Source organism: Pygoscelis adeliae, unplaced genomic scaffold, assembly GCF_000699105.1.
Source record: "Pygoscelis adeliae isolate BGI_AS28 unplaced genomic scaffold, ASM69910v1 Scaffold449, whole genome shotgun sequence".
In the NCBI taxonomy this organism is placed as follows: domain Eukaryota; kingdom Metazoa; phylum Chordata; class Aves; order Sphenisciformes; family Spheniscidae; genus Pygoscelis; species Pygoscelis adeliae.
Genome location: NW_008825574.1, coordinates 583442 through 596825, shown reverse-complemented (window position 1 = coordinate 596825; position 13384 = coordinate 583442). Strand labels below are relative to the sequence as shown.

At 41.9% G+C, this 13384-nt stretch overlaps 1 protein-coding gene across 1 annotated transcript in view; it reads left to right on the top strand.

Annotated features, from left to right (window-relative positions):
* The window catches only part of PTPRF (protein tyrosine phosphatase, receptor type, F), a 304224-nt gene that overhangs the window by 32745 nt on the left and 258095 nt on the right, over positions 1–13384 (top strand). The window contains exon 2 of the mRNA XM_009332537.1: positions 11284–11445. Within this exon, the coding sequence (XP_009330812.1) occupies positions 11361–11445 (85 nt within the window). The 5' untranslated portion in view covers positions 11284–11360. The remainder of the gene's footprint in view (positions 1–11283; positions 11446–13384) is intronic.

Here is a 13384-nt window from a genome sequence, read left to right as displayed (position 1 = left end):
AGTAGTAAAGCTGCAAAGTTGCCATAGGTGGCATATGGGATGTCTTATTTTTCAAAGGTCTTTCCATCTGCTATTGGCAGAAGTCTCCATTACAAAAGGTCAGTTTTGTGTGAGGTACGTACTTCTTTTTAGGTTGATCTTTTATTAGGATTCAGGTTTATCTTTACTCAGACCATTAGCATGGGACCATTCCCCGGTAAAGAGAATGCATAGAAGTTGTAAGATCTAACTGAGATACAGAGGAAACGCTCTTAAAGTTTGGGGAGGGAGGAATTTTTAAGATCGAATTAGAAAAAACAAAAGCAAGCTACCTTCTTGTGGAAGCAGAATTGTTGTGGTGGTGGGTTTTGTTTGTTTTCTTTTGCATACCTTAGTTAAGGTTATAAATTGCAAAACTTGAAGCTTCTAGAGTCATAGGATGTCATGGAGGAGAATTATGCTTAAGGGTGAAGAGTATCCCGTATCTGTATGTCTGTGCCATGCTGAATGTAAGAACTGCTCTCTCCTGCTGCCTCTCGAGGGTAGAAATGCCAAAAACATTGGAAGTAGCTATATAGCTGCCATGCACTCAATACCTTTGGCTAGCAAAGCATGCCTTTTCTAGTAACCAAAAAATTGCTGGATATTGAAATCAAAACCCCACATACATTTAGCATGGATTTTATGGTGGATGGGAGTTCATGGGAGGTACCGGATCACACAAAGTGCAAGGAGCAGTGAGAAGTGTGCAGGGGTGGTGATATCCCCAACTTACCTGAGAGGTAATGTTGTTTACTTTTGCTGTACGTTTTGGATTTTTTTCTGAGGTTGGGAGAGGCAATTGTTACAGGTTCATTAAAATATGCAGAATATTTTTAGCCTCCCACCTTTTCTCATCATTCTAATCTGAAGCAGATGAGGTTGCGCATCTTTGATAAGGTGGCAGGCAGCATGGATCCGCAGCCATGTGGAGCCTTCCTATCTGCTGCCTCTAAGTTTTCAGCGTTTGTGCGTGGTCCACATATGTGAGTTTACTTGTAGAATGTGTGCATGAAAACATGAGCGTGGAAGCAGGTTTTGGCCTGTTTGACTCTGTGGAGTCCTGGGATTTGCGTTGTGGTGTGAAAGATGGAAGATGGCTGGTCTGTCCAGAAAGTGTTGGATTTGGCCTTGATGCAGCTGTTATCTCCGTCCCTCTAGCCAGGAAGTAACTAGGAAACCTACTGCTTTGATCTGCCAAACAAAGATGACTTGTAAAATATATTAATTGATTTTCTTCCATCAAACTGTTTTGAACGTACAGTCTTGATCTGAGTGAGACAAAATCTGATGTGTAGATGTTTTGTGTGTCTTACTATACAGAATGTGATGCAAGAAAACTGAATTTAATTTTTAGCTTGAAGTGCTACTAAAGGAGAGAAATTGTATTTTTGGACTGAGTCAGAGTTAAGACTGACTTTGCCAGCATTAATTTGGATTCTTGAATTCAGGATTTCTTAATTTACAGACCTTTGGTTTCTTCATCTTCAGTAAGCATTCTATTACACCTAGGGCTTGATTTTTATTTACATCCCTTTAATATGGCTTGGGTATTATGTAGTATATGCTACCTCAGAAGCTGTTATCTTTTGCCAAAGCAAAGTAAGGGGGCCTTAGTAGAAGTGGGGGGGGGGGGGTGGAGGGGGGGGGGGGGGGATCATAAATTTAGTATCTTTTATAATAAGCTCGATTGCATCTTGGTTTCTTTATAGGTTACAGAAACAGTTTTCATTTTTCATACAGAAGGCAATTGCATGAAACTTGTGCTTTCATAGTTCCTGCTTATTAGTTGCGAAGGGAATTTCTGGGTGCTCTCTTCCATGGTTACAGCCAAATGCCTCCGGAGCCAGAGAACTGCAGGATGTTGGGGCCATTCTGCACAGAGAGAATTCAGTTTAATAAATGTAATAAGCCTGTTTACCCTACTGGGCTATGTTAACTATGTGCATATAAACTGAGCATACATAATGTTTGGGCAAAGTTAGAGAAGCAGTTTGTAGGAAAGGCTAGCTCCAGAGCACACCAAAGCAGCAGCTATTCTTATTTTAGCCCTCAGTAACACACACAATAATGGGGTTCAAGCAGTATCTGTGGTTGAGACAGTATTAACAACTGTGATATAATTAACTTCAAAACCCTTTAGGAGAGATTAATTCCAAAATCTAGCGTTGAAAATGTTCGTAGTTTCACAAGATGAGAGTTACAGAATGTTTAATTGGATATATAGACCCTCCAGTAGGGCATAAGTTGTCTGCTAAATAATGGCATTAGGAAGAACCCAGCCCCGTGGCAGCCTGCTGCTGTCTTCTCCTACACGGTCTTTGAGCTGGCTGACATGGGCTGGCTGGGGCTGTGATCCGGTCTGATGTAGTGGTGCCGCTCCCATACTGGTGGTGACCATGTCTAGAAAGGATGGCAGCCAAGATGCATTTGTGAACTTGCTGCTTCACAGGCACTTGGTGGACCTGTGGAGAAAGATTGTCATCTCTGTTAGCATATCAAAGCCGTAAGTCCTTCTTACTTGTCACTGCACGTGACAGCGTGTGTGAGACAGTGGGTGGAGGTTTTGTCACCAGCGTGTGCACACTTTCCAAAGCCCGACTTAAAATAGCTCTGGACACAAGTAGTTGCTCGGCATTATTTAATCACCTGTGTATTTCTCAAACTGCTGCTGAGTCAGCAAGGTTAAAGTTGTTTGTAGGAACAACGTCTTCATGAGTGGCTGCGACTATGGTGCACGTAGTGCATGAATACGGTCATTGAGCTTGCAGGGGCCAAGGAGATCAGAATGTTGAGAATGATGCTAAACTTCAGAAATGACAACTTAAAAGAAAGTGAACAAGTTACTTGAAGCATCCCTAAAATTAAAATGGGAGAAAGTAAGAGCAGAAAACAAAAGGTGGGGTGGGGAAGTGAACCAGTTCCGTGATGTGGTTTGAAACCAATAGCGGAACATAAGAAAGCAAGCTGGGAACAGCAGTTAAATTAGCAAGGCTGGAAATAATTTGCACTAGCTAGATAGCAGGTTTGAGAAGCTGTTTGAGATGAAAATTTGGAAACCCAACTCCCAGGTATTAGTAGTAGATTGTATAAAGTATAATGAGTATAAAAGGAAAACTGAAAGATCCAAGGTGGGTTTTGAAGAACTAACAACTATACATAGAAGATAAATAATTTAGGCAAATCAGTGCCATTGTCTTGTGTGAAAATTGGGCGTATTGGATGATGGGAGGTTAAAGACGGCAACTAAGGAAGAGAAGGGGACTGCTAAAAAGGGAAATTATTTCTTTGCATCACTTTAACTGCTAAAAATGTTGTGGAAGACTTAGTAGTAGTATTGTGTTCAGTCTTTCTAAATATAAAAGATAAGCAAATTTCAGAAATTGAGTTCTTGGCAAAAGGAGCTTTGGAATAAGCTATTAATCTGAAAAGCATTAAGTGAGCAGACACCAATAGTATGCTATGTTATATAAAACATAACTGAACTTCCAGCAGAAGTAAGGGATTTTTCATTAAAAAGAGGTGCTTTTTTAGAAGGAATCATAGAATCATTTAGGTTGGAAAAGCGCTTTAAGATCATCAGGTCCAACTGTTAACCTAGCACTGCCAAGTCCACCACTAAACCATGTCCCTAAGCACCACATCTACATGTCTTTTAAATACCTCCAGGGATGGTGACTCAACCACTTCCCTGGGCAGCCTCTTCCAATGCTTGGCAACACTTTCGGGGAAGAAATTTTTCCTAATATCCAATCTAAACCTCCCCTGGTGCAACTTGAGGCCATTTCCTCTCGTCCTATCGCTTGTTACTTGGGAGAAGAGACTGACACCCACCTCGCTACAACCTCCTTTCAGGTAGTTGTAGAGCGCAATGAGGTCTCCCCCGAGCCTCCTTTTCTCCAGGCTAAACAACCCCAGTTCCCTCAGCTGCTCCTCATAAGACTTGTGCTCTAGACCCTTCACCAGCTTCATTACTCTTCTTTGGACACGCTCCAGCACCTCAACATCCTTCTTGCAGTGAGGGGCCCAAAACTGAACACAGTATTCGAGGTGCAGCCTCACCAGTGCCGAGTAGAGGGGGACAATCGCTTCCCTAGTCCTGCTGGCCACACTATTTCTGATACAAGCCAGGATGCTATTGGCCTTCTTGGCCACCTGGGCACACTGCTGGCTCATACTCAGCCGGCTGTCGGAAGTTCTTTATATACCTTGTACTTTGGTTGAAGCAGAAATTATTGAGAAAACAACAAAACACTTGAAAGATCATGTTCCCATAGGGTCCAACTTCGTGGATTCTGCAAAGGAAAACTGTTCTAGTGGTTGCCTGAAATGCCCAGGAAGCTGCCAGAGAACGGGCTTACGTTCAGGAGGTCTCTGAAAAATCTCTACACTGAGGCTGCTAACGAAGCTGAGTAGACACATAGGGCAAAGGGGTTCTTACAAGTAAGAAACTGATTTAGTTTGAATTAGGATTGATTTCGGATTTAGTTTGATCTCGAGCCAGTAGACACCATGCAAAAATCCTTGAAGGGAAGGAAGGACAGATTATCCCTCATCTGATCGATCATTTGCATTCTTGCTGTTTTAGTTAAAACTAGTTTTAGTGCTCACCGGATCTTATATCTGCTCCGCTGTGCCTGTTCAGTCAGTCTGAGAGATGCAGAACCAGCAGGTTTGGCATTGCTGGAACCAGATGCAGAAATAACAGTACCACAGCTGTACAGTAAATAGCAGTCAGCTGCGGTGTGTTGTAAGCAGCAAGCCCAGATGGACCATGTTTCTCAGGTCTCCCTCTCCTTAGTTTAAAACCTTCTATTGAACATCCTGGATGTGTGAAACTTGATGCCAAGGAGTTGGGGTTTAGAGGAGAGGACTTGGTACCTTGTGATTTTAATCTTTACACTGTTTTCCATTGTGCTGACCACAAGCCTGTAATGGCATGGTCATTTCTATTAAGAATATATTGTCACGTATGTAGTAATTTGTAGAAAAAGCACAGGAATTCTTGCTTTGTGGAAGTGGGTGACACATGAGCATGTTCCTCCACCTTAGAGGAGTTTGCTGGTAGCTGAGGAATAGCTGAATTTCTTTTTAATTTTTGTAGGGTTTTCTACTGCCCTGGATCTTTAAACCATGCATCTGGTTGCACTGCTGGGCCTGTTCTGTAAATGTAAAAGACCTCTGTTGTAAGCACAATATGCAGTAGTTTACTTCTTTTCAGGAGACTTTACAGCAGGCATTAAGAGCCTATACACTTGGGTAGGGTGATCTACAGTGATCTGTATTTAGTGCTCACTGTGAATGATGGCTGTGAATGAGGTTCAAGGCTGATCTATATTTTAAGTGGATGTTTTGACTTATCATCGTAGTTACTTAACAGGGCCCTTCATAATCCTTGTTCCAGTGGAAAAAAATCATCCTTTTTATCTAGGATTGTCTACAGGCAATGACACCTTTAGAAATTAGTATCGTGAGAAGCAAGTGTAGCCAGGAAGGCTGACAGGAGTATCCAAGCTGTGCTTGCATCCTGCTTAAAAGCTTCTTTTTCCCTCTGCTCCTCTCCTTGGGTCAAGTTGTGATTGTGTGTTCAGGATCACAAAGATCTGTAGCTGGGCCAGCTTGTTGCTAAAATCTTCACACTTCATTTTTTTTAATGCTTTGCCAAAATAAGGAGAATCTTTTTGAAGTACTTCTGAATCGTTCTTGCTGTTGTATATATTTCCCCATACCAATCTGCCTCTGTTCAGTTTTTTTTTCCTAGGTTATGGGATATTTTGGGGTGTTTATTTCCCCCCCACCCCATTTTTAATTTCCATCCAAACAGATGATAAAACGTTTTCCTGCTGGGGTCTGTTCTCTCTTCTGTGTTTGTTGTTTTTTTTTTTCTTTTTTGGAGAGTTTACTGAGAATATTCAACATAAACTTTTCTTTTGCTCTGTCTCATTCCATTACTCACAGTTATATGCCTGTGGCTAATTATACTCCTCCACTCTTTTCTTGGTGTTTGTATCCTTCATGTACTTACAGATGGTTATCAAATCCCCATCTTATTTAGCCAGTCTGTCTAGTGCTCACGACTTGACAGAGATTTTTATCCTTCCCGGTTCTTGAATTGCTTTGCTCATCCCTTCTCTCCAGATGGTTTGAGAGTCTTCAAACTGATGCTCTAGGCCTGCTCACACCTGGGTCCTGGAGGTGACGCCTTTGCTCGTGTAGCAGTTGCTTTAGCTTTTGGCCTTTTTACTGTATTGCAAGTTCATATGAAGTTCCTCCCTAAATCTATGCTAGCATTGCCATCTTCATATATCTCCCCACTGAATCTCTCTAATATGTTCCCTACATGTGGGAGTTTGGAGTGAAATGAGACTCATTTTGTCTTTTTTGGCCATATTGCTGTACTCCCCAAGTCTCTTTATATTATATTTCTCACAGAAAAGCACAAAGAAATCTGTGCTAAAGGAATACTAATGTAGTGAAGTGAAACATTCAGAAGTCATTAACTTGTGTGTAACTGTACTTCTACAACTTTTAATGTGTGCAATATGATGATCTTGAGTTATAGGGTGCCTCATGGTTTTCCTCTTCCTCTTTCAGAGCACAGATGAGGTGTTACATACAGAATGAAGCAGTTGAGCTGCAGCCAATTATTGTTCTCATTTTTAATAGAAGAAATAGCTGCCTCATTGCTCTGTGTGGCATGTGTCCCCTCCTTGCTTGGTCAGTTCTTGATTACCATCGTTTGTGTGACACCCCAAAGTATTGTGGTGATTGGGTCCCTCTGGAACACTGGTTCCCCTTCAGGGTATTTGTGTAAAATACGAAGTTGTGGGTAGGTGTCCAGAAGGAAAACTGGGTTTCATTATGTGTTGCATATGCGGTAAAGTTGGGAGAAGCTGATGCAGTTTTGGCCCCTTCTTCACTATCATCTGGGTGGTGTCCAGTTGGTATCTTCTGACCTGCATCCTTGGGCTCACCTTGAGAATGTTTAAGAAGTTTCCACCTTGAAAAGCAAACACAATCGTTTCAGGTTCCTTTACGAGAAGATACTATTGTGTCTCCAGGTCAGATAAGAACATTGTTTATGCAGTGGGCTTACCTTCCTGCCCTGTAAGTTTCTAGAGAGTCTCTTAACTGTGTTTCACAGCAAATGCAGTGTCAATAGTCACACACCCAAGTGAACCTGGCAGTTCTGTGGACGTACAGGGCTTCCTGGAGGGAAGGTTTTTGTGCTGTTAAGATATTTGTTAAGATACTTTGGGTTGCAAATAAACTTAAAAACCGGTTTTAGTGCAGTATTTTTGTCCCTGGTTTGGAACGGGCAGGCTTACTTTGGGGATGCTTTTCTTCACCATGCTGTTCATGGCTAGTGATTCATGTGACACTTGCTTCAGTTCAGTTTAGCTTCCGGAAGAGTTCATAGAGAACATGAGCTATTCAGTAATGGTTTGAAATTCCTCTTGACTCTTTAAAGTTGACTGCTTTTTCTAATCTCTTTGCTGTCTCCTGTGGGACGTACTCATTGCCAGAATTTCCTAGTACCATATGAGCTGTTGGTATTCTTGGCTCTGATTTAAATGAGTCCAGCTTTTTCTTCTTGTCTGAAAGAATCAAACAGTGTAGGTTTCAAAAATGTTCTCAAGACTGCCTCTTTTCCATCCACCTGCCCCACGGCAAAATCAGCTATATTTAAATGAAGTTTGCTATTTTTTTGTTGTGCTTTCCCGCTTTCTAGTTAGCTGCCAAACTAGCACTTGGTAGTTCTAACATTGAGTTTGAAGCAGAGGAAGGAGTTTAGCTTGCTAAACTCAAAAGATGTTTTTACAAAGCCATCTGGAGTGCTTAGCCTCAACCTCCTTTTGGGTTACGTGGTCTAGAGTTTATAATATTGCCAGGATGAGATGCAGAAGTAGCAATGAGAATGTACGTGTATCTTTGAAAAACCTTATTCTACAGTGTCTGGGCTCCCAAATGCAATATTAGTTGTGAGATGCTAGCCAAAGCAGTGAGATTAGAGGCAGCCTTCAAATGCAGGGACTTGAGGTCATCTGATGCACAGGAGAAAATTCCAGATGCAAGAGAGAGCAGCCTGAAGAGGCAGGAGGTTGTTGGGGCAAAAGAAACACTAAAGGTCTTAAGAGCATTAGTTGGTTGATTGCTGTTGGACTTGATTTTACCAAAGTGATACTGACTCTGTATCTGTTTAGCTTGTTATCAAAATCTACCAACATTATTTGGTTTATAGCTACATTCTGTCTTAGGTGGCCTTTCTGCTCCAACAAGGAAACCTTTAGCAAGATGGCTGTTCAAACCCATCGGTGTAACAGTGGCCTTCTAAGGGTTAGCTGAGCTTCAGCAACACCCTGTCACCTTGCTTTGAACATTGGGTTGTCTTGCTGGGGGAGAGCACCTCGCTTCTGAAAATGGGAGAGGCTTTTTCATATTTCCAATTTCAAAAGAGAATGACAGCTACTGAGACTTATAAAATTTTAAAACATTCCAATTTAAAGGGCTTTAAATATTGAATACAGACAACTTTTCCATAGGCAGAGTAACCATGGAAAGAGGAAGTGGCTACGTTTGATCCTGTTAAGGGCCAAAGGTGCTCTATTAACTTTGGAGGGATAGACAGCAGTCTTGCATAAGAAAATCTGGCTTTTCTACCAGATGGTAAATTATTATAGAGCACTAAACAGTTGCAAAAAGATCGAGTCTATAAAGCATCTGGTAGGGTAACTGACAATTCATCAGTTTTGCATGATGCACGTTTGTATGTATCTCATGGGCTTGAGAGGAAAGTTATAAATCTGTCAAGCTTGAAACTGGAGAGAAGCTTGATCACTTTTGCTGAAAGAAGAGAGAAATTGAGAGACAGACCTATTCTTTAGCTGAGGTTTTTTGTGTTCCTGAGAGTTACTCTTGAATGAGGGCTGTGAAGGTGCCATTCCCATGACTTCTGAGCAATCTGCACTCAAGATACACCATTAGATCAGGTACTTTTGTTGTTAATGGAAGTGAATGAAAGAGGAAAAGCTCTCTGAAAGCTATTCATCCCCAGTCTGGTCTGATACATACCTAAGATGTTTTCAGCACCACCTGTAAAACTTATTCTCTGTCCTAATCTGAGAGAGTTTGACACACATCATTACTTTTGACACAGTAATTTCAACCCTTGGTGGTTCCTCCCTCCCCCCGAAGAGTAGCCATTTAAAGATTCTGGCTGCTGTTGAGCCAGATGTAATGCTGCTTAAAGTGTGATTCAGTGGGTTTGCTTCTCCGGGCTGCACAAATTAGCACCGTACACGCAGAATTTAGAGACATAATCTTCACTCTTAATCCAGGCACTTTTTCACATTCCCGTGTGGGCCATATCTGGAGAGCTGGCTAACACTGGGCAAACTGCTTGGGGACTGAACGGAGTTTCCTGTTGGAATAGAGCTTGTGCAGCTATAAAGATACAACTACCTCTATGTGTCTCTGTGGTGTAAGACATGTTAATGGTGCTTTTAGCGATTCTTTAGTGAGAAATGAATGAGGATGTGGAGGTTGGAGAGCAACAAGGAGAGCTGAGTGTGCGGCTGGTACGAAGAGCCTCTTTTGCAGTATTCAGAATCTTGCTGCTGAGCTTACTTGGATTTATGCTTTCTCATTGAGATAATAAAAGCAGGATGAGATGATCAGTATTCTCTCTGCATCTAGGTTGGAACTAGGTTATTTTGTAAAGTATTTTCAGGTGTCTTGGCTGTAGAAGACGTTGCATAAATAAAGATTTCTCTGTGTTGTGTAATATTATAACATGTGAAAAGATTTACTGTGCAAATACAGTAACAGAATGGAGAAGAATCATGATCTGCTGTTTGTTAGTACAATGTGATGTAAATATTTACTTAGGTAGATTCTCTTGAGATTTCTTGAGATTTCCCTCAGCACTGTCATTGCTGGCATTCTTTGAGCACTATGTTTTTGTCAGAAGTAAACATGTTTGTAGCACATGATACTTACATCAAAAGCTCAGTGGTTCTCAAGAAAAAAAAAAAAGACACACTTCCTCTTCCAAAAATTCAGCAAAATGCAAAAATACTTTTGTTAGAGCAGTCTTGAACATGTTTTTGAAATGTCTGCCAACACGAGTAAGAGTGGCGGGTCGTGCCACGTAGCACTTGCAGATACTTTGCTTCAAGGGTACTCACGGGGTGCACTTGGGCTGGCATCTGCCAACATGAGATTTTTTTCACCATTAATGCTGTGTTGCCAACTTTTGGTAACTCTTGCAGCTTAGTGAAGGAGAATCTCATCAACTTTTGAATGACTTTTCAGCTTGCGTGGAGATGCCCAGAACTGAAAGAGAGAGCCCTTGTCCCTGCTGAGCGTTGTCACTTTGAGGGAATGGGGCTTGCTAGCTCCTTTAAAATCTGTATTAACAGGCAGACCTTGGAATTTCAGGTGAAAGTAAAATGTGTATGTTCTTATGAAAAGATAAAGAAGGCAGGTATACAGAAATTGCATTCTTTTTAAATACCTGCCTTTTTTGGCTGCGTTTCAAAGAATTTTCTGTATTTCTATGTCCAAGCAGATGCCCAAGTTAAGCCAATTTCCAAGATAATTTGCTTTGTTTTGGATAAGGAATATCCAATCCTCAATCCTTTTAGACAGTCCTCTCCATTTTTGGGAGGTTGAAGCTTAGGTGTTTGCTTTGGGTAAAGCTTCTCTTTATAGACACTTTTCTTAATAACCTTCTACTGTGACTCTGGTAGCCCTGTGAACTGACAGCTGATTCAATTCAGCTTCTGTTTCTCCTACTTGGACCTGTCGAGACTTGTCTGGTGTACACCAGCCCAGCTGGATGGGCCAAGCTATGCTTAACATGTAGTTTACTACAAACCACCCTACATATGCAATCAAGCATGTCTCTCTTGGGCAGATGGATGGAAGAGTTAAATGAGCTTAAGACTATTTCTTGTATTGTAACATGCAACTTCAGAACTATTTGTTGTTAATAAGAACAACTAAAGGATGTATTAATAGGCTGTAATAGAGACTGGACATGAAGATAAATGTGGACATGGGTGTGCATTTATGCCTCATGACCCTTGAAAACAGCTTACTGGATTTGGGGACGTCAGTGTGGAGCTCTACTGCTCAAGCAGGAAAGATAGTTAAATTTTACTTTAAAAGTATCTATGTCTTTACAATGTAGTTTGGTGTATTGGCAGTTAATGTGTGTGTCATATTTGATAATTTTCCTTTTCTTCCTCTCTTGGTTTGCAGGAGTAAGTCTCTGCCTGTAACACTGGATGTACTGACCACTTGCCTCAGGCTGAAGAGGACTTGCTCTACTTTGGAATATGGTGCCTAACTTTGGTGTTCCAGTACTCACTGTGCCAGCAGCCATCCTCTGCTGCTTGATGCTGCCTTTAGCAGGAGCGGACAGTAAGTAACATTCAGTTTTGGAAAGCTTGAATACCTTGCAAAATTTCTTTCAACAACTATTAAACCTTCTTGGTTTGAACTGGAAACATAGAGGACTAAGGGATAACCCCCCCCCAAATCTCTTACTTTCCAATGCGTGCAATGCAGGTAAACAGTATGTATGTGAAGGAGCACAAGCAGAACTAAAAAGGCTGACAAAATTTATTCAATCGCAGGAAGAGTTTCTGTAGTAGCTGCAAGATCAAAACCTGACAATTTAATTTCTAACATGTACAGATGAGTAAAGAAAATTGGGGGCAGAGGAAGAGAGAAGAATTGGGGTCACAGTAATCCCTGTTACTTTATTTTCCTTGTTCTTTTACCAGCTCTCATAATTTGTGTGGTACTGAGACATCTTTCCTGAGTCAGCGGGTGGTTGAGAGCTGCTGGGGAAAGGGTGCGAGTTTTTATCTTCTGGTGTAGCTCTCCTACACGTGTATTTCAGCAGAATTGCAGTCGAATGTTTCCTTGTGGTCGTGCTTTAAGCTGTTGTGTCCATGCCTGTTGCCCTGGTAGTCTTACAGTGCCGCTGTGACTGGCTTTGATTAGCCCCATCCAGGCTAAGGAGAAAGCTGTTGTGGACAGACAAGAGAGGAGAAACTTGGCTGATGGTGGACTACTGAAAATACCTTAAAGTAGGAATTTCCCATCGAATGAGTTATGCAGAGTGCAGGAAACCGTGTGGGTTCTTTGCATAGTCTTGGTTTTCATAACTCGTGTGTATTTGCTAGGTTATTCCCAAGTATTTGTGCAGCTCCCCTCCCCTTTTTTTTACCAGTAACCAGTTTTTCAGTGTCCAAACGTTTGCACATTTGATGCGGACTCTGGCAGTTGTGAATACTCCATGCCTTTGAAAGCGCCCAGGGCTCCTGGGATGCTTGAGTCGGAGCAGAGAGGTGACCGTGATGCACCAACCATCTGCTTCTCACTCCAGATTTAGTCACCAGGCTTATAATTAAGATGTAATTTTGTGAAAGTTGAAAGAGATCTTGATACATGTTGGTAGGAGCCTGGCTGAATGGAGAAAACAGACTGGGGGTCCTAAATGTCCTTGACTGAATGGGAAGGAGTAAATGTAGAGAAGCTGGAGAGAATAGTGAATGGGGGATGTGAAGAAAGATACAAATTCACTGTTTTTATCACTAGGGATGACTTGCACAGGCAGCGGGATGACTTGCACAGGCAGCGGGGTTAGCATGTAGTCTGTATGAGTCTGACCTGCCCAATTTAACTGGGGGCAGCAGCTGTCTCCTTCCTCAGCTTTCTTCCCTGGCTGCTGGTGCTGCTGGAAGATGCTTATTCAGATCACTCTATGTCTACATGTTGTAGCCCATTTTGGAGTCTGGCACAGAGAGGTGTATGTTTAACGTTCTGAGGTGTATAAAAATTCCCCGAGGTTCATCATCTTTATCCTGGCCCCTGCAAAGGAGAGAAGCATCACTCCATCAGGTATGCAGAAGCTGGTGGAGCTTGAGATGTCCTAGGACAGTTCTTGGCCTGAGGAAAACTTGCAGTAGACATGGTTTGCTAATTTTGTGGAATACTTCCACATGCTTAAACTTAAGAAAATTGGCTCTGTTTTACAGGCCCAGATCCAAATATTGGTGTCTCAGATGTGGAACGCTTCTGTGTTGAGAAGCAAGCGCATCTGTATGTACGCCTTTTTCTCTGGCACAGACTGACTCTGAATTGCTTTTTCTAATCTGGAAGGCAGATCTGGAGGATATACAACCTTTTAACTGCCACAGCCACCACGGATTAGCTGAGGGTTTCCTAGGATGGAAAGTGTTACTCTGTGTATTTTAGCAACTTACAGCTTTTTTTATCTCTACCCCACTGAATCTTGCCACTGACTCTCAGTGGCAGGGAGCTGTGTGAAAGGGCCTGTTCTGCACCTCCG